General features: G+C 33.4%; 1 protein-coding gene across 10 annotated transcripts in view; it reads left to right on the forward strand.

Moving 5' to 3' along the window:
- Positions 1-22,251, forward strand: part of LOC117323257 (cilia- and flagella-associated protein 70-like) — a 43,550-nt gene that overhangs the window by 18,985 nt on the left and 2,314 nt on the right. For 3 of the 10 annotated variants that reach the window (XM_033878360.1, XM_033878364.1, XM_033878367.1), the window contains 15 exons: positions 464-520; positions 4,799-4,840; positions 9,735-9,898; positions 10,398-10,458; positions 11,518-11,579; positions 12,153-12,215; positions 12,858-12,996; positions 13,398-13,583; positions 13,896-14,145; positions 14,453-14,608; positions 15,955-16,125; positions 18,125-18,157; positions 19,799-19,989; positions 20,646-20,798; positions 21,923-22,084. In XM_033878360.1, the coding sequence (XP_033734251.1) occupies positions 464-520; positions 4,799-4,840; positions 9,735-9,898; positions 10,398-10,458; positions 11,518-11,579; positions 12,153-12,215; positions 12,858-12,996; positions 13,398-13,583; positions 13,896-14,145; positions 14,453-14,608; positions 15,955-16,125; positions 18,125-18,157; positions 19,799-19,989; positions 20,646-20,798; positions 21,923-22,084 (1,890 nt within the window). Of the gene's footprint in view, positions 1-463; positions 521-2,925; positions 2,962-4,798; positions 4,841-9,734; positions 9,899-10,397; positions 10,459-11,517; positions 11,580-12,152; positions 12,216-12,857; positions 12,997-13,397; positions 13,584-13,895; positions 14,146-14,452; positions 14,609-15,954; positions 16,126-17,278; positions 17,291-18,124; positions 18,158-19,798; positions 19,990-20,645; positions 20,799-21,922; positions 22,085-22,251 lie in introns of all 10 variants that reach the window. The other 7 variants (XM_033878369.1, XM_033878370.1, XM_033878361.1 and 4 more) reach the window with 6 other exon arrangements.

The raw sequence follows: 22,251 nt of genomic DNA on the forward strand, positions 1-22,251 counted from the left end.
ATAAATCACCTTGAAAAAATAAATTTGTTATTCTTTTTACAGGATTAATGGTTTCTGAATAATGAGATTTAAACTTTCACAATGCTTTAATTGTTGGGTCCAGGAGGATTTTCAAGAAATTATAAAGAACGTATCTTTACATATAGATAGTCATATTTTCACTTGACTTTGGAAAAAAGATCAACTTAGGAAGACAAGAAAATTCAATTTTTTTTTGTTTTACCCCTAAATATAAACATCCAATCATACTTGTGAATTGTGAGATGAAAAATTATTTTCAAAATTTTTTTTTTTTATTTATTAGAGATGTTATTGTCTTGAATAGTTTCAAAATACAAAATTCTTCATGAAGAGAAACAACATAAAGTAGCATACATCCTGATGTAAATTAATTTTCTTTGAAAACCTCTTGAAATTGATCATTAATATACATGTAGCACTAGTTGGTGTGTGTATGTTCCAGCGTTCCATGAGTATTGCATCACAGCATCACGGAGGTCATACACTCAACCCCCCAGAGGTCGGTCTATAACCTATAACCCCACATTAGTTTGACCTTGGTGTTCACCTTTCTTTGTATTTAGTCTGCTTTATTAATCTGTAAGGCATAATTTGTGGAGTGGATATATATATATAATTACCGTAAAAACAGTGTAATTTACGCATTTATTGGGAAAAATGTAGTGGGGGGTACGTGGATTACATTGGTACAGAGATTGTCCAGGTTTTTTTCTCCATATCAGCTTAAGCCACAAAGACATGAGTCTAACATGAATCCTGGTAATTATGATCTCTTTTATTTTCTGTCCAGGATTAATTCTATTAATTTAAAGTGATTATTAGGGGGTATTAATTACATTAGTGCGTAAATTACACAGGTTTTTACGGTACTACCAATATTTTGATACCTTACAAACATGGGCTTTGTTCTACGCTGCTTTTTTAAGTACCATATAATTATGAAATAAGTGAATGTGGGAAATTCTTTCAACTGTTTCATTTTGTGAGCAGTTTCGTAGTGATTTTTAATAAATGATTTTTCTATCAAATCATTTGGCAAATATTTCAATTTCAGTTATTTGTTTTAAAATTAACTTTGTATCTCTTGTTGAATATTGGTTAAAAAATCAAATGATAAACTACCTGTTTCCCTTTTCGGTCTGAAATGATTTATTTGTGAATGTTGTACTAAGTTACTAAAGATAAATTGCTCACAAAATTTAACTTGATTACAGTAGATGATTATTTTAGACCAATATGTTGACTGCAGAAGAAACTGAACAAACTGCAATTTTCTGGTAATTTAATTAATTAAAATTCACAATCGATTTTACTTATTACATCACAATATTATAATTAGCTCACCCTTTTTTCATATTGCTTTCACAGATTACTGTGTTCTAGAGGATTTGTATTTGAATTGTATCAAATGTAATTTTGGTAAAAATGCACAAAGGGTGTTGTAGTATCACATTTTCATATACATGTACATTTGTATTTTTTTTTGAAAATATTAATAAAACAATTTTTGTTTTATAATCAACATTGTCTAGGGCAGTAACATGTTTGAAAATAATAAAGATTGTGGAAAAAAGAATAATGAAATGTTTGTAATTTTAAGTCAAGGATGATCAATATATTTTTCAAAGATGAAAAGTCATCATCTCATTGTGAATTTTGATTGACACACAATTTTCATAGTTCAGGTGTACATTAAAACTATATCATCCCTCAAACGTCAGTGTGATAAAAATAGACTCTGTATATAGAATCTCCCAATCATAAATCATCGAAGAGAGGAATAAAAAAAAAGGTGGAATATACTAATAATAATTCATTTTCAAAACAAAAAATTTTGTTGTACAGTTCAGATCATGAATATGTTATAGTAGGCAAGGTCTATTTCACTTAAAAAAACCCAACTTGGACTTTTGGCGTTGGCGTTGGTGTTGGGGTCTTTGGTGTTGGGATTTTGAGTCTCAGTTTTTGTTTTACAGAAGCTTGCAGTTTGCAAAGATCTAGGTCCTGCTTGGCTCAGCACTGATTATGGATGCATGATGCCTAATTCATAGTAGATTAATTAAGAAAAATAAAAAAAGGCTTTTCCAAGAAAATAAAAGCATAGATATTCTCTCTGCTGTTACAGTAGATGTAAAACACTGAATTAGAAGTTATGTGTTAATAAAGGATAATTAAGGTGCATGCTTATAATGCTTGTATTAGAATATTAAATTTATGTTTTTAAGAAAATTGAAAGTACCTGGTAACTTTTTTTATTGATCCAATGATAATTTAATTGTCATAAATCCCCATTAATATAATCATTTGTGAGATATGTATGCAAAAATGTTACACACTTTTTTAGCTCCGTCCATTATCGTCTGCCAACCGCTGTTAGTCATTAGTCATATTTGATATAAATGAGGCTGGTTCCACCCCTAGGGTCAGAGGGCAGGGCCCAAAAGGGTTTGAAACATTCTTGGAAGAGACGATTCAAAAGTAGGAAAATATTTGAAATATAACTTAAATGAGAGTGTTTTGTCATAATTACTTAAATATCCAGGTGAGCGATGTAGGCCGTCTTGGCCTCTTATATAGTTTTTAATTTTTTGTTAAAATTGTTAACATTTTGTCCAATCATTTTGTTTCATCTGATTAATTAATTACAAAAAAAAAAACAAAAAAAAACACCTAAAATATAGATTGAGTGATGACAGATGTTTCTAAATCTGTTAATGAATTATTCCCCAAATTAATCAGAATAATATTTTATGCCAAAAAGAAATATAACTTCTTTGTGAAAATTGAGTTTGAAATTTACTTGTGGCTAGTCTATGTTGGTATGATATTATAATAAGTTGTAAAAAGTGATGCATTACACCAGTGATCTAGATTTGAAAATACATTGTGACAATTTTCCAACAGGATTCCCCTCACACTTTCATGGCTCCAGCACTGAAGGTAAACAGAGTATTATAGGTGACATTGTAACAACCAGTATGAAGTCAACAGAATATTTGTGTTAATCTCTCCAAACATTTATTAATGATGAAGATGAAAGATTAATGTTTTCTTTTGAGATTTAAAACCAAGAAGCTTTTAAAAATGTGCAAAATGTTTTCAGGTAGTCCTTTGATGATTAAAACAATAACAATTCATATAAGAGAATTATGTGGTTTATTTAATACATTCTGTTTTTCAAAATTTCATCACGATGAATGAAGATGCTTGGAATTAAGTGTACTGTAAAATGAAACCTTTCTAATCAGTGACCTTGTAATGAAGAAACCAATTTACATTGACAGGATTTCAAAGTACACATGTTCAGAATATTCAGGTCAGGTATTACGTTAACATGATATATTAATACCCAGGGCCAAGTGTTACTTGGACAGCTTTTAGAATACCCAGGGACAGTTGTAACTTGGACAGGTTTTAGAATACCCAGGGACAGCTGTAACTTGGACAGGTTTTAGAATACCCAGGGTCAGGTGTTACTTGGACAGGTTTTAGAATACCCAGTGACAGGTGTTACTTGGACGAGTTTTAGAATACCCAGGGACCGGTGTTACTTGGACGAGTTTTAGAATACCCAGGGACAGGTGTTACTTGGACAGGTTTTAGAATACCCAGGGACAGGTGTTACTTGGACGAGTTTTAGAATACCCAGGGACCGGTGTTACTTGGACGAGTTTTAGAATACCCAGGGACAGGTGTTACTTGGACAGGTTTTAGAATACCCAGGGACAGGTGTTACTTTGACAGGTTTTAGAATACCCAGGGACAGGTGTTACTTGGACAGGTTTTAGAATACCCAGGGACAGGTGTTACTTTGACAGGTTTTAGAATACCCAGTGACAGGTGTTACTTGGACAGGTTTTAGAATACCCAGGGCCAAGTGTTACTTGGACAGGTTTTAGAATACCCAGGGACAGTTGTAACTTGGACGAGTTTTAGAATACCCAGGGACAGTTGTAAATTGGACAGGATATCAGTATACCCATATGTCAGAATACTCAATGGTCAGATTAGACAGGATATGCCAGAACACTTAGGGTCAGATTAGACAGGTTTCACTGTATACTCATATCAAATAACCTGTATTGTGTACAGGCAAAGTATTCTGTTGACTAGTATAAGTTGCATGGTTGACAGCAATTTTATCAATATTCCCAAACTATCTAAACAGCTATATAGTCTATCTGATGCATGGAGTAATGAAGTACTAAAATTTTGAATTCTACAGCAGGAGTTTTTCTTTTCATTGGCACATGCTAGACATCTATAGATCTGTTTAATTGCACATGATATTGAAGGAATTATATACAAGCACATTTATATCCTTTACAAACCTTCAGATGCTGAAATATGCCAGGAAAGTCTGCACAATATTTCCCTTATTGTTTATTGGTCCAATTTTTCCAAATATCCATTTCCATTTCGATGTGAAAAATGTTTGGAAATTCTTGCTGTGAAAACGTTTAAATTTGGTTTAAAAAAATATCACAATAATAAAGGACTGGATTCTTAGCTGTAGTTATATAATATTGAAAACTTAAAACAGTTTAATAGTATACTATCATCTATTTGATTTAAAATAAGGGAAAGCATCAGTTGAAAAGAATTGACATGATTTTTTATTTTAAAGAAAAATTGACTCAGACAACCCTTTATAATTGCACAGGTTTGGGAGCTTGTTTATGAATCATTAAGTAACTGTAATGCCTATTTATATCTCTGAATACAAAGCCTCCGATACCACCCTGTCATATTGTTATTGGCTTTGTCTCGCCTACAGGATTACAGTGTAAGTGCTAAGTCAGAGATGGGATCTCATATGGTAAATAGTCACCTGGTGGTACCGATTTCAGAAACATTCCAGATATTCAATATCGTAAGATTTTCCATTGGAAATCATTACTGAAAATGAGGAAAATTTCCTTAAGGTTTAAGACTTCCATGATTTCAATGATGTTTTCATACGGAGAAACATATGTCATGGAAATTTCTGAGGTTCTGGAATGTTTGTGATACAGCTGTGCCAATCTGATTTGCTGTAAAATTTAGTCGGTTTTCCACCTCTCGTAGCCTATTGAAGTCTGTCCCAACATTGACCTGCCGTGACTACACTATATTTTGACTTTTAAACTTAGTACTTACAACAAGCTGCACCAAACACCCGCTTTAGGTTTGCACTTTTTAGTTATAGATAAATATAGATAGATACATGTGTGTTATAGGTACATAAACAATGCATTACATATTAAACACAGGTAAATGAGTATTAGATATAAAATGCATGTGATTTAATATATTAGATTCTTTATTTACATATAGATATATATGATACAGTTGTACACAAACATTCTCTTTTATCTATTTTTGTTTGCAGATATTAAACTTGTCTGATTTACTCTATACTGTAATTTTTAGCTCACCCGAGCTTATGCCATGGTGCAGTCTCCGTCTTCTGTCCGTCCGGCATCAACTTTTTCATTTAAACAACTTCTTAATAACCAAAAGGCCCAGGGACTTGATATTAGGCCTGTAGCATCCTGGGGTGAAGGGCTACAAAAAGTGTTCAAATGCATGAACTTGACCTTCATTCAAGGTCACAAAGGTCAAATAGGCTATATTCTTCGAACGACTTCTTCTCAATAACTAGGAGGCCAAGGGACTTGATATTGGGCCTGTAGCATGCTAGGGTAAAGGGCTACCAAGTTTGTTCAAATAAATGACCTTGACCTATTTTAAAGGTCACATGGGTCAAATAGGCTATAATCTTCAAACAACTTCTTCTCAATAACCAAGGGGCCCAGGCATATTATATTGGGCCTGTAGCGTGCTGGGGTGAACGGCTATCAAGTTTGTTCAAATGAATGACCTTGACCTATTTTAAAGGTCACATGGGTCAAATAGGCTAAAATCTTCAAACAACTTCTCAATAACCAAGAGGCCAAGGGACATGATATTGGGCCTGTATCATGCTGGGGTGAAGGGCTATCAAGTTTGTTCAAATGAATGACTTTGACATACATTCATGGTCACAGGGGTGAAATAGGCTTTAATCTTTAAACAATGATTTTGCAATAGTCAAGAGTCAACGAGACCTAATATTAGGCCAATAGCATGCTGGAATGAAGGACTAGAAAATGTATTGCAGTGAATAAACCTAGCTTACTCTGATATTTGAATAAAGTGGTAATCAGCATAGTATCTGTAGAACTGACCTCAATCAACTTCAAAGTTGCCGTAGAGCCAAGTGAGTGATAGAGGCCCATTGGGCCTCTTGTTTTTTTGACAATTGTTCTTTCTCAAGATTGCATATTTATTAACTTATAAATTTATAAATAAAGACTTTCATAAGCAACTAGAAAAATTCTATCAATCAAAATACAACCTGTGTTTAGTTTTAAATTACTGACTAAAGTAGCTTAAGAATAGTTTAGAATAGTTTTTTGTGTGTTTTGTGGTAGATATTTTGATGACCTGTGATCTAGGATTAAATCCTCTTTGATTTGATATTTCTTTTTTGAAGTTATCAAAAGAGGAAAAATATTACTGAATTTTTAGAAACATATGTTTGTTTTATTTTATATAGCCCGTAAGTGGATCTGATTACATCTTCATTCCCTGTAATTGTTAGCTCACCTGGCGTGAAGGGCTAGTGAGCTTATGCAATGGTGCGGCGTCCGTTGTCCATCAACATTTCCTTTAAATCACTAGCCTAGTCATAAAGTACTGAATATATTTTAACCAAATTTGACCTGAGGGGCAGGGCCCAATGGGGAATTAGAAGTAAGTCCTTTTAATCGCTACTTGTCACAAAGTACTGAATTGATTCTAACCAAATTTGGTCAGAAATACCTTGGGGGACAGGAACAAAGTTTGCATAAATGGTGACTCTTAGGAACTCCAGGGGCAAGATGGTGGGCCCAATAGGGGAAATTGAGGTAAATCCTTTAAATTGCTACTTGTCATAAAGGAGTGAAAGGATTTTGACCAAATTTATTCAGAAGCATCCTTTTGGGAAAAGGAATAAATTTTGCATAAATGGTGACTCTGGACCCCCAAAGGGAGAAGGGTTGGGGCCCAATAGGTAAATAGAGGAAAGTCCTTTAATTCACTACTAGTCATAAAAGGGTGAATTGATTTTGACCAAATTTGGGGCCCAATCGAAAAAAATGGTCCTTTAAATTGCTACTTGTTATAATACACATAATGGATTTGGTCTGTATTTGGTCTGAAGCATTCTTGGGGGAAGTGGAATCAATTTTGTATAAACTGCATGCCTGTCCCAAAGGGCCTGAAAGAAAAAGAAAACATATTTTCCCAAGTTTATTCTGCATTAGTTATCTTCCTATTGAAGCAATATGTAATGGTAATGTTGTTGTATAATATTGGTCAGCTTTTGTTTGAATGATTGGGTTTTACTCACTTAACAATAAAAAAAAATAAAAAGATATGTATACATTATATAAAAGTATGATTGTCAAGTAGTAATAACGACAGTATAGACAAGTAAATTGTCAAATTTTCGAGGCAATCTGCCCCTTTATCAAGACACAGGTACTTATATAAAAGTATGATATATACATTATATATAAAAGATCTTTAAATAATAGTTTAAAAATACTAGATATATAGCCCCATACTTATACGAACGTGACACTGGACTGGTCAGATGTCCAGTATAGATGTGAGTTTTTGTACCAGAGTATTAGACTGTGTGGTGTGTTACTGGTGATCGGTCTGGTTGATGATGAGTGATTGTTGAGCTCAGTAGTCTTGATTCGTAGGAGAAGGAGTAAACTTGTCTATAAGGACGGGAAGATTATTGCAATTAGCAGTTGAAATGAATCTTAATTTTAATAAATTTTTGTACACTTATTATTTTAATTGATCATTAGGCTCATAAGACTTTGAAAAAAAAAACATTTTTGTTTTAATTTTGATTAATTTTGAAAAGTCAGCTCATGTTGAATGTTTTGCAGTGATATATTTCTATGTGATGCTTTGAAGAAATATTCAATTTTATGATGCTAATTTCAGAAAATAGTTTTATATGTTATTGCATAATCAAGTTTCATTTTTAATGTCATGAATAGTCCTTGTATAACAGGAACTTTTTCTAAAGATATACCACACTTATGTTTCAGAATTTCTTCTGAAAAGATCACAGTGTAAAAATAGGGCAAGAATTTATGTTATAAAGGTCCAACAGCATAAATTGCAAATGTTGTATTGGTGTAATCAACCAATAAAGATTACTAAATATTTTGATTTGAATCTTTGTATTTAACAATTATACATTTAATCCACTTTGTGTTGAGAAATATATTTGTTACAAAATGTATCCAATCACAGGCTTTTTTATTTTACACAAGTAAACAAAACAACATTTATATTATACCTGCTTGAACCACACACATATTATTTACATTTATAACATAACAATAATGATGTCATAGCTTTGTTCAAACTAATCTAGTTCATAAAAAAATAATTGTCCACCAGCGAAAATGTTTGTGCTTGTCAAAGAAGAAATGTCCACACATAATTAATGTATAATTAGTCGTATCATCAAAATCTACTAAGAACTAAAACAAAAGACAATGTAATATAATGTTTGTTCCAGTGATAAATGTTTGTTTTTACAAGACAAAGGAGCTGTTAATTTTTTTAAAAGCTTTTTGAGCTTTAACAACTACTAAAATGGGAAAATTTTGTTCTGGAAAAATTAATTAAAACTTCAAAATTTACATTCAGAGTCCATAATGTTTGAAAGCCAAGTGAGACAGCCACAATAAACAACATTAAAGTGTTCATAGTTTTGAACACACCACAGGTGTTTGTTTCTGGTTAGTATTAATAGGACAAAAATATTAGCCTTACTCCTACTATATCAACAAAGTGTAACAATCAGGAAACCGGAACATTGATTCAATTCACAATCAAAGACTTTGCTGGGTGTCTAACAGTCACAAGTTGTCAGCATTTTTGATGAAAAATGGTCTCATTAGACAGGATGGATATACTGAATGAGATGCTGTATTTACCATGCAACAGAAATGTCAATACGTGTTGTTCATTTTCTATTTGTCTATTTACACTTTATTTGCATACTATTAATTGCTAAAACTAAACTAGCTATATACAGTGTTAAACTTCGAAACACTGCCTACCATTCCATTACTAAATCATTCTTAAAAAGTATTTTATATATTCCCTTCAATGTGTCGCCAAGTATATTTTTAAAGGACTATATCTGGAAATCAAGTTAAATGATATTTACTTTAAAATGTTGGAATGTTTTACTGAAAAGCTAGTGGATGCTTAATTTTTATGTTTCACTAAACCAAAGATGACAATCATATTGTGTTCTATTGGAAAGTGCCAGCTGTGTATCGAGGTTTTACTGAGAAAAAAATGGCAGTATGAATAATTTAGTACTCTATAAACAATATTAACTGTAATTTTCGACAAATCAAGTCTACTTCCGTTCCACAGTCAATGTACTGTAGATCTTCAAGTGTTACACCTTGTTGATATAGTATAAGTAGGGTATAATATTTTTTTCTATTATTACTAACCAGACGCCTGTGAACACACAAAGATGTTATGCAATTTTTTTTTTTTTTTTTTTTTAAGTTACCCTAACAAAACTTTGAGCAGCTGGTCCCAATAATGTTTAAATTGGTTTCACCATTGCTATACTGTTCTGTATGTTTCAGGCTTCTCAGACCATAAAGTCAGACACCGGGTCCGAAGTTGATGGTCAAGCACCGGTCAATGTGGAAGGTCAGCAGTATGTGGACTCCAAGTCCTATATCATGCTAGAGATCTCACTGACCAGCCCCCTTATCCCCAAACGTCCCCCAGAGGAGCTTGCCAGGCGGTCAGTATTTCATATTTACAAAGATATGTTATTGTTCTATAGGCTGTAGATTATAAATTTTCTTTCATTTATTTCACATACAAAAATTTAATTTATGCCTATATTAAAGTATTATTAAATGATAATACCTTTAATTAATTCAAACATTATCATTAAAACATATATAATCAGGTAAATTGACATGTTTTGTATTCTTTGTCATATCTAAAAAATATTTTGAAAAATGTTACACTTATATAAGTTTGGTTTGGTTATTTTGTTTAACGTCCTATTAACGTCCAGGGTCACACTTATATAATATATACATGTATATACTGTATCCTAAAAAATACATTGAAATGTTGGAATTGAGAATGGATCAGGCTCTTACAAATTTAATTTGACATCAGACTGAAAAAAATAATATGACAAGAAAAATTGAAAAGAAATTTTTGGGAATTTTGAAAGAGATGTTACGGATTAGCCTAGTATAACTAAACATGACACACTCATTTTACAGAGTTGCAGAGTACATTCCTCCCAGACCACTATTTCCAAAGCGTACTGATGGAGCACAGCGGGTAAGATATTCTGATTTATTTTTGTGTATATACAAAATTTATCAAACATTGTAATGTATTTGGGATTTTAAGGTTACCTGAGACAAACGATTTACATTTTCGACTTCTTTTCCAAAACTGCCAGACCAAATTCAATGAAATTTGGCAGGAAGCTTCCATGGCCAAAGGTCAACCAAGATTGTGAATTTTATGGTCCCAAAACCCCTGGGGCCTAAGGGGAGGGGCCAAAAAGTGTCAAATTGACTAAAATTTTAAAAATCTTCAGATTTGGTAGAATCAAATACTCTACATGGATAGAAAGGTCTTAGGATCCTTTAGCAAAATTGTGAATTTCATAACCCTGGGGTCTCACGTTTTCCCCTGGGGCGGGGATAAAGTTTACTATGATTTATATAGGGAAATCACATTTTTGAGCGTTATTTGTTCCAATTGCCATTGGAAATAACAGAAACTTGGTTAGAATTATAAGTATGGAATGCCTGTTGTAAACTACATGTTTATTGGCACTGATTGACCCCTAGGGGTGGGACCGGGCCAACAAGGATCAAATTTACTGAAAGTTAAAAAAACTTATTCTCAAAACCCAAGTTAGGTAGAATAAAATACTCTTCATATATGGAAGGGTCTTAAGGTGCTTCAAGAAAATTATAAATTACTTGTTTTCCCCTGGGGAGGGGGTAAACTTAACTATAGTTTTTTTATAAAGGGAAATCACAATATTGAAATTCATTATTAACATTATCAGCATGGGATGACAGATTGATGATATGCACATGTTGACCCTGACTGGCCCCCTATTATGAATATTTCAAAACCCAGGTGACCGATAAGGCCCAATGACCTCTTTTTTTCTTTACTATTATTTCTTAACAGCAAAAATAAATTATTAAATTTGATAGGCTTTGATCTAACAATAGATATCAGTATACAATAGACTACTAGTATATTGCAGAAATAGAACAATTAACTAGGTAGGTACATATAACTTGGAGATCTATATATTGAATACAAGATGATTTTAAGTCAGTTTAAAAGTTTGTATTTCTTTGAATTTTACAGTCAGTGGAGGATTTCCATAATCAAGTGGCAAGTGTAGCTAACCTGATATTGGATGAATTCAGGTGAGAATGTAGAAAGTGAATAAGTGAAAAAGTTCGCAAATTTTCTTTGCAAGTAAATTCTAATTGGGCCCCAAATCAAAGATACGAGTGCCCTATAGTAATCACTCCTCTGTCTGTCTGTCTTTAACTGTAGTATTTATTAGCTGGTCATCTGACACGAAGGGTCAGGATGACCTATAGTCATTGTGCTTCTTCAGCTGTCATGCGCTGTACGTAAACTTTTAATTCAAATGACTTCTTCTTAATAACCAGAAGGCCTAGGGAACTGATATTGGGCCAGCAGCATGCTTCAATAATGCTCTACCAAGTTTGTTCAAATGGATGACCTTGACCCACTTTGATATTAGGCCAATTGTTATACTGGAATGAAAAATGTAATGACATGAATAATTTGATATTTGAATAAAGTGGTTATTATGAGCATTTTATCTGCAGAAATGACCTAAATCAACTTCAAAGTTGTTGTAGAGCCAGATGATCAATACAGGCCCATTGGGCCTCTTGTTATATGGTTAACTGATATCATTTCAAACATATGAAGGATATACTGACATAGAATATTACTGTACACAGGGATCAGTTTGGTGATGAACTTAAGACTGAAGAACCACAGTCTAATGAGAGTATGGAGACAAGGTAAATGTCATTAAATTATTTTTAAAAACACCACCAATAAATTCACCGGTTTTCTGGGAAGTCTTTAAAGTACTTATTTTATCTGAGATAAATAATTTTTTATAATAAGTATGATTTAATAACAAAATGAAATAAACTGTCATGATTCCCATGGGATCAAATTTGTGTTCAGAATATCATTTCATCAAAAATAAATGATTGATTATAGTTGGAGTAGATATTTTTTCTGCAAATGTATCAGAATTATTCTGTTGTCATAAATTGATGTTATACATTCATTGCATATATTTTCTATACATATTTTGGTTCATAATTTGCAGTAAATCATACTCTTTAGAAAATAAAATCATTAGACCACATAAGATCATCTTTTGATACAGTTTGGATGAAAAACCTACCCCCACTGTACACCTCTAATGGGCAACTTTAATTTGGCCATAGCCCCTGGTACCTTTTGAATTTTTGAAACCTATTTCAAGTGTTCACTGTAAGGGTGCTACAAAAAACATCTGGTTTTGGTCAAATGGGTTCTTGGGCAAAATTCTATTGTTAATGAAAGAGGTCCTTTTTATTTGAATTTGAATCATACATCAAATTGAAAAGTTATAAATTTTATCATGGCTTCCACTTTCTACTTGACAGGAGACAGAAACTAATCTATGAGCTGAACTCCTCTGGAAAATACTTTGCTTTCAAGGAACAGCTGAAGCATGCTGTGGTGAAAATTGTGAGAGAGAAGTATCTTAAGACCACTACGTTTGACAACAGACAGGAGCTGCAGGTATAATTATATATAGGCTGTTTTACTCTCTAATGATTAAACCCTGGGACAAAGCAGCAACTTTCATTTATCTTTTTTTTTTTTTTTTTTTTTACTTCTGGAAATACATGTAATGTCTAATTTTTCAACGCTGACAAAAAAATGGCAGAAACATTTATTGCTTAGAAAAAAGAAAAAGTTGAAATTAAAAACATTTATTTTACATGTTTTGTCATTTGAAGACAAAAAAATCTGGTATGTGCAGTAAGAGATTTAAGAAGAAAGTTTTTAGTTTCAATATTAACCTAATCAAACTTATTTACAAGATTTATTGTAATTTTAGTAAATGCGTAAATGCTGAAAGACCAACTGTATTGTCTCCATTGATTCATGTTTTAACTTATAATGTTTTTTTCTCATAGACTTTCCTTAGTGAGCTCTATGTTTACCTGATAGACCAAATGCATGTTGCCCTGGGCCGAAGTTTGGCCCTCGAGGACCAACCACCTGTGCCCACTCCACTCACAGACTCTGCCCAGCTCAAGCACTTTGCCCGTGAGGCAGAGGTCAATGAGAACTTTGAATTGGCTACCAAGTACTATCAGGAGGTGAGTTGTCATAGCAACAGAGTCGGAATTTACTATCAATACATCGCAAAAGCGGGGATTTCTGGCAATAATGTCAAGGTTTTAAAGCCATTGTAAATGCTTAGAAAAGTAAGAGAGTAAGACTATCCATTGCATGAAGGAATTTGAGTATTTATAGCAACAGTGAAAGAGATTTGGTATCCACTGCAACTAGTTCAGATTAAAGAGTTACAATAACGGGAACAATTGGGTAGAAAATATCTGTCTAAAATTAGGAATTGGTTATTTCACCTTAAATGGTAATGGTTCCTAAATCTTCATTATTTTCTTCAGAGAATTGCCCGCAACAAGAATGATCCTACCAATTGGTTCGAATATGGCACATTCTGTTTGTACATCAATGACATCACAAAAGCTGAGGAATGTTTTAAGGAGTGTATTGCCATCGACCAGAAACACCTTCAGGGATTGCTTCTGTATGGCGTAGTTTGTACACTCTTGGAGAAACATGAAGCGGCTGAGACGTTCTTTGAAGCAGCAACGTGTGTGGATCCTCGGAGCATCCTAGCCTGGACGATGTTAGGTAGAGCTTTTTTGCAGTGACTAGAATGATATGTTTACTGAAGACCAAAATATCCTAGTCAGAGAGATATTGGAATATTTTTGCTATCATTGTTTTTTGGCTTGTAAACTACAGTTAAATAGATTGATATTCATTGGTAATTTGACCTCATAATCAACTAAGAAAAAAAAAAGATATTTGGGCAATACACTTCACTTTACACCTCCATACTTTCATATGATGATTCACTCAATGCATTGAGTAGTTGTGGTTGTAAAAAGAATAATGTAATTTGAAAAAAAAAACATGAGTAAATTTTCCTTTTAAGGTTTGTTTTATGACACTGTCAACAATGAGATTGGAGCAGAAATGGCCTACATTGAAGCCAATAAGTTGAATCAGGCTGCGGCATGGTCATCTGTCCGTCAGCAGAGGGAGGAAGAAATGGCTAAAGACAAGAAAGACATGGATGTTACTGGGGAAGGTAGCGTTTTACATATAAATTATTCAAGGTTACGTAAACATAAGTGAAACCTGTCAAACCTGATCCCCGAGTATTCTGACATCCTAATTTGTCCGATATATGTTGTCTCTTATTGTGTCAGATTAAAAAGGTTAAAGTTTCATTCACTGTAATATATCTCAAGCAAAATTTATGTCCATCAGATCTAATTCCTATTTTCACTAATTTAGATAGAAACATTATTCACTGTCACTTTTCCTTACATTCATGTATTTGATATAGTGTCTAGCAGTTCGTGACAATTCCTATTTTAGTCTATTTTAATAAGATATTGTGAATCCACATGAAACTTAGTTGCATGTTGAATATTGAACACATTTTGATAACAAAAAAACATTCACTTGAATATTTGTACATTCACTGGCTTAAATTTTAGTTTTTGTGTAGTAATTCACGGTGAATTTTTCATTCCATCACCAAAAACATAGAAATAGAATGCTGTACACAAGTGCCATCTCGGACATAGAGTTTGACAAGTCTCGCTCACAATTACTTTTACTTTAAAACGAAGAATAGTTAAAAAGAAAACAATTATGTACTTTTACAGGAATTTTGTTTGTGATATAAAAGAGCCGAGATATTGCATTACATTTTTCATGGCGTACACATGTATGCCGGGGTGGGCAATCACAACCACAGAGCATGGGCTCTTCACTATTTTTTTATTTGTATACACGAAAAACCTACAACATAAATACACAACCATCACACACAAATATAGAATAGTCTATATCACGAAACGAAAGTACAAACCATTCACACATGTATACACTTACCAGGCTCCCCGAGCATAGTCTGTGAAGACTGACTCCAGCGCTAACAATGTTAGAGACATGTGTTCGTAGAACTGGACTGTTGCGAGTCCCAGTCTGGAGTGACTGTTGGCGGGTAGAAACAGAGGGCTTAGGGCGGGTAGGAAGGGAGTGCTGGGTAAAGTCCGTGGCAAGTCATACAATCCGTTCGTCACTGGTCAAGCCTGAGATATACTCAGGACATGCACACTACACACATGACCACATACACCATTCTACCACACTCACACAATAACAGGTACAAAGGCCCAGATATGTTACCCTGGGCTACACACATAAAACTTCATGTACTTAGTAAAAATTGTCCTCCTATCAAACGTTTTCCACAGAGGTTCCTAAGACGTGGGCTTCTTACAGTGTCTTAAAAGAAAATCCTCAACATTCAATGTACAAAAATTTCCACATGCATTGGTTTCACAGTGTAATCAGTTACTAAAAGAGTATTTAGTTACGAAAAGGAAATGTTTGGCATGTCCACTCCTGGCCATTTTTCAGAACTAGAAGCCCCCCACCCCGGGGACCAAGGGGGATTGGCTCCTCCCCCAGCTGTTGCAACAGAAACCAAACAGCCATCCCCGCCTTCGAGTGACAAGCCTCCGACCTCCGCCAGGTCAGGAGGTGGACGGTCAATGTCTGACCGGCGACAATCTGCCACACGGAGATCAGGTAATAGTCAAGTCATTACGGCCATTTCATACTACTTACTCAGATCTACATATTCTTAATAGACATCTACTATCCCATTGGCTGACACAGACTGCAAACTTTTGGGATGGGTGGGTGTCTCGAAACGTAAAATAAAAATATCTTATGCATTGCGTTATAAACAGGTTTTGATGTCTAAAACATGATGTACATGCACATGTATGATAACACAGTAGTTTTGCTATAATACTCAATCTATATGTGCACTGCACACGTGTAATTGTGTACATGACTAATAAATATACAATAATGGATATATAATAACTATATATGATACAAGCCCCTGTGCATCGGTGCGGAATGTATGATGTATGGATATGATGAGGGATGTATCACCGGGGTTCCGAAGGGAAGCGAACCACGAACACTCCCTGTCACCACGAAATCAATTTTTATATTTTTTATATCATTACGGTCATCCATCTTCTTCATCCACTGCATCTAGAGAACTTAATGCAATGAGAACAATTATATGGGATACCTAAGCGGATATTGTTGAGTGGTCGACGCCTCAGCAATGATTGGACATGCACGATAACTGGTCTGATTTATTGGACACTGTCGGTGTAATAGACGGATCTTCCCATCAGATATACAGACTGAGCGTCGAACCACAGGCTATATATAACAGTGGATCATTATTGATAGAAGATTTTTGGGAAAGAACCAAATCAGGGAAAGGGCTTATCACTGAATGTAGGCCTGGTTCCAAAAGTCTTGATAGAAAGGGGAAGAGGGGCTTATTGTGGAGCAGGGGCTTATTGCCAGTCGAGTACGGTGTATCTTTAACTATGATCACATTTCCTGATAGAAAGTATATAAAGTAGAGATATATTGATTTCTTTTATTGTGTTCTATCAGAATGAAAACAAAAATAAAAACACCTTTATTCAATTAAAGCTTTGATAAGTTTTCCCCTAATCAATAAAAGCTTCAAATCTAAATAGAAAATATAAAGTATTGAAAGCTAAAAAACAAAAATAAACAATGTATTATGATCATATATTAAGTAAATTTAACAATTCATGAAAAATCCCCAGTTAAGATAACAACAAACAATGTATGTTATGATCATATATTGAGTAAGTTTACATTTTTTCTGGTCAAAACTCAGTTAAACACAAGAGTAAGTATACTCGGAGACAAAATTGCACTTTTTTTTTATTTTCGATTAAGCGACCCTCACAGCAGAGTGATGACGACAGCCTTTTGCTTATTCTGGATATGAAACTGCATGCTTCACAGCACAATGAACAGCAGACAAATCAAATTGTTTGATATTGTATATTTTTGCACTCTTTTTTTTTTCCTTTTTGTGAAGAAAAACTTTTAACACAGAGGCTTAGTTTCACACTGCGGAATTAATTATGGAAAAGTTGTGAAAAAAAACTTTTGTAGTAAGAGAGGTGTGGTGTAGCTACCATGGAGTAAGCAACTGGGAAACAATAATCATGGCTCCATTTGAAAGATTTGTATGCATAAACTGGTAGGAACAATAAGTTCTTTTCAAGGAATATGATTAATTGGAAGAAATTTGACAAGATTTAAATTATAAATGTTTGTTTATTACAAAAGTAAAACAGTTGATTTAAGCTAAATATTAAATCTAATATTTTTTTTGATAGAACAAAATCAGATGAAACAGGAAAACCTTCTCTGATTATCATTTGTGGTTTTGGAGTAAAATAAAATTGGAAAATTTAACTTCAGTTGAAAGCAAAAATGATTCTGAGCTATTTCAGCTTATTTTTTTTTTTTTGACTTTTGAAGTTGAGAATAAGATTTTTATTGCCATGAAGTTGTGTTATAATGTTAACCCAATAATCATTGATGTATTTATGAATGATACACATGCAGAATCGGTGTTTTTGAAATCTGAAGTTTGAATGAGTGTCATACAAGATTAAGGAGATTAAGAAGTGAGAAAAAAGTACTTGTGACAATGATTTGTTATCTGTAGAACCCCACCTGCACCCCGACAATTCAGGCACAGGTATAGTAATCACGTGTGAGGCGGGCAGCATGTACTGCCGTTACAGTGTTTGGAGTTTTGTGTGAGGCTGAGATTTTCCTGACCCCGATCTCTGTAATCACACATATACATCACAAGTTTTGCATGTGCCCTGATTGCCAAGTTTGTACATATAAACCTTGATTGTGTACAGATGAAATGTTTTTGGCCGAATATCTGTACCAATAATTTTCTCCCCCCCCCGATTCCTCTACCCAATCACCATATCACACATAACTGATATATTCACATCTGAGTTCATTCATTTTTTCTTTTTTGTTAAAGAAATAGGCTCAAATTCTGTTGCAAAAATTGTAATGAATATATTTTTGTGAAATTGACATTTTTTTTAATGCTGATTACATTAGAGAGATTTTGAAGAATATTCATAGATATGACAAATGTTATCCTCCAAAATCCAAAATCTGCAAAAAGTTTGTATCTCAACATAATTTTTATATACATTGGTATGCTGTGTTTTCTTTCATTGAAAGAATAGGTAAAAGAAGGTGACTATGGAAATATAAGAATTTACAAAACAATTTAAAAAGAAATAAGTAAGAAGTTTTATTATGTTTGTCATATGAAGATATGGGATATGCCACATTTACCAATTTAAATTACCTCTAAAAATTTTCAAATCATTTTGTCTGAAATATTCTTGTGAGAAAAGTTGAAGATTATTTTCTGTATCATACCGTGCTATGTTCTTTACTCTTTGAAGAGGTACTACCATATATCACTGTGATGAATCGTTAAGGCCATTTCACTACCATACATTTGTATGTTGCATCAATTCTTTGTAAAGTCTTTATAATCAATTAACCTGCTATGGATTGGACATTTAATTAACACCAGAGGTGAATCTGTTGTTGTTTAACAATTTGGTATAAAAGAACACAAACTAACCAAGTCCCATCAGACTTAAGAAGGTTTTTGTAGTTGAAATAACCATGTGTGTTTATAGATCTAAGGAAAAAAAATTGGTTTGTCAAAATTAAATGAATATGCAGAATTGTGTTCTTATATGCAATATTGGTTTGTTTGTTTTTTTTTTTTTTTTTAGAATGACATTGGTTTTAGGTACTTCACATGTTAAAACAGTTTTGTGTTTTGAAATTAATTTTACACCTGTTTTCAGCATAAGTATGCAAAGAGTATAAAATATCTTTTTTCACAATTAATAGATTATGATTTGTATAAAAAGGAAATTTTAATACATATTTTATTCTTATTTAACACATTCCCCTTTTAAAAATATATATCATATGCTATATACTCGCATTACATTTTAAACAGAAATAACACCATATTTTACTCAGTGTTTGAAATGTTTATAACTAAGAATGAATAACTAACAGAAATCTTTATTTTACTTTGGGTTTTCTTTATATATGTCTCCTACAATTAAAATTTGCAAATCAAATTATATTTATATATGAAATCTTTCTTTTTCTCATATTTATGATAACATACATGTTTATAAAACACAGAAAGACTGTGTTCACTTCAAGAAAAGTGTAAGGAAAACTCCCAACAAAATAAAGATATTTTCATACAATTTACATTTTCTGTGTAATATTAAAGTGAGTCTGAATACATTTTCCTTTTCACCCGTATTAGGAAGCAAACTGAAAAGCGACAGTAGCATGTCCCGTCCAGGAAGTCAGCTAAAGCTTGGTAGCCAGAGAGGTACACCCCAACCTGCTGACGACACCCAGGAAGAACAACCTCCCAGAGAGCCAACACCAATTCCTAAGTGCAGCGTTTACATGCAGGCCATCGATTGGCTGCTTGAAGTCAAGGCCGTGCCTGTAAGTAACATGAAATAATACAAAAATAAGTAATATCAAAGCAAATAAATGAAAACCTTCCTGAAAAAAGCAATACATAATAACTATTGTAATAATTAAAAGAAAGAAAATTTAATGGTTGTATTCATGGAGCATCATATTTATAAGTCATCATCTACCAGTGGACTATAGTTTTCCTCTCTGTCCGTCTTGTATGTACCTATTTTAGAAAATCCCTTTCATTGCTCTGGCAGCTTCATTCCCTGGTTGTTTTTTTTATCAAACTTCACAAAAATACAAAGGATTGTTTTATCTAGGACAAGTTAAACATTCAGGATTGTTGGGTCAAGGTCAAGGTCACTGTCCCCCCCCCCCCCCCCTTTTTTTTTTTTAACTCCTTTGTCAGTACTCTAGCAGCTTGACATTCCTTGAGGGATTTTTTATCAAACTTCACAAAAGTACAAAGTACCATAATATCTCTGACAGGTTACAGTTATTTTTAGTGAGGACCGGTAGGGAAAATGTATTGCTTTAGCTATATCAATTATACTTATTTCACAAGTAGCATGACAGAAAATTGATATTTAAATTTGACAAGTTGAAATGACAGACATAACAGGCAAAGGAATTAAACAAAATGTTGCATTTTGTTATCAATATACTGTCATTCATTACAGTTCACAGAGAGAGCTTTAGCCCATGAGCTGTTGACACCTACAGGTGGTCCAACTTCAGACTATCATATCTGTTATGCCCGCCTCAAACTGCAGAAGAAGGAGTTCAATGATGCAGAAGAGAGTCTTACCGAGGCCCTACAGTTTGACCATCAGGTGAGCTGGAGATATATTTCTAACTTTAATTCCTTTTTTTCAGAGTTTTTAGGTCACCTGAGCAACGCTTTTCCCATCGTCGTCCATCGTCAGTTAGCAATTTCACATTTTCAACTTCCTCTCAAAAACTCCTGAACTATATTTGATGAAATTTGCCGAAACCTTCCTTGGCTTAAGGTCTACGGAAATTGTAAATTATATTGTCCCTACCAAAATTGACTGATATTTCAAAAATCTTCTTCTCATGACCCAAATTAGGTGCTATATCAAAATTGTAAATTTCATGGCCCCTGGGTTTCACATTTCCCTCTGGGGGAGGGTCTAATTGGTATTATAATTTACATAGGAAACTCACAATTTTTAGCATAATTTGTTTTATCTTTAATAGGAAATTGGTTAGAATTTGATCTGGGCAAACTTTTCTCAATGACATGTTATCAGAAAATGTGTTGAGGTCAAGGTAAAAAAACAGGTCAAAAATTTGGCACATCAATAGCATGGATGGCTGGCTACAAATGTTACGCTTATCATTGACCTTGACCTTCATTCAAGGTCACAGGGGACAGTTTGCTGATGAAAAAAAAAAAATTAAAATTCTTTTAAAATGGTTTATTTAGGTCACATTTTAAAGAATATGTTCCTATGAAGGTGTGTGCAAAGTCTCAAGGTCAAATCATCAAAAATGATGCAGATATGGTACATGTACTTTTTAAAATATTGTCTGGACAAAATTCAAAACAATCCAAAAAATGCAATTCACTCTTGAAATGGGAGAAAGGGGGCCCAATAGGGGAAATAAAACATGTTACTGGCCCAATATCATGACTCGTGCCTCTTCTTTAATGATAATAAGTTGCAAAAGTAAATTATTTAAAATGCATGCCTGACAACACACCATGCCGGGTAAAAAGGCCATCATAATAGGTCACCTAATAAAATCGACATGTTGGTACACATTCAAATATTTTTATATGTATATTCAGATTTAATTATATAAGGTAGGATTTTTTCCAAGATGTTCTTAAATAGATATAGCTATCATATTAACAAAACAGTACTTTGCTCTGATTTTTCTTTTTACTATTTTGAAAATTAATTGATCCTCATATATTTACTTGTCGCAGAATCCGGATGCCTGGGCATTGCTTGGCCATGTAAAATACATGACCGGAGATACAAACAACGCCAGGGACTGCTATGAACGCACCATATCCTTTGTGTCAGATGCTTCAGAGATGCATTCCATCTACCTACGTCTGGCCTCCATTTACTTACAGGATCGTAAGGTAAATATTTTTTCTCATTTTTCAAATCTGGAAAACTACATTCGTGGATATAAATATTTACCAAGATACGTTATGAATTATCCTTTTCTGTTCATTAAAACTCTCCACAGTGCAGATTACACTCATCAAAATGTCATCAAATTATTTTGTATAACATACATTAACTG

Source organism: Pecten maximus, chromosome 3 (genome assembly GCF_902652985.1).
Source record: "Pecten maximus chromosome 3, xPecMax1.1, whole genome shotgun sequence".
In the NCBI taxonomy this organism is placed as follows: domain Eukaryota; kingdom Metazoa; phylum Mollusca; class Bivalvia; order Pectinida; family Pectinidae; genus Pecten; species Pecten maximus.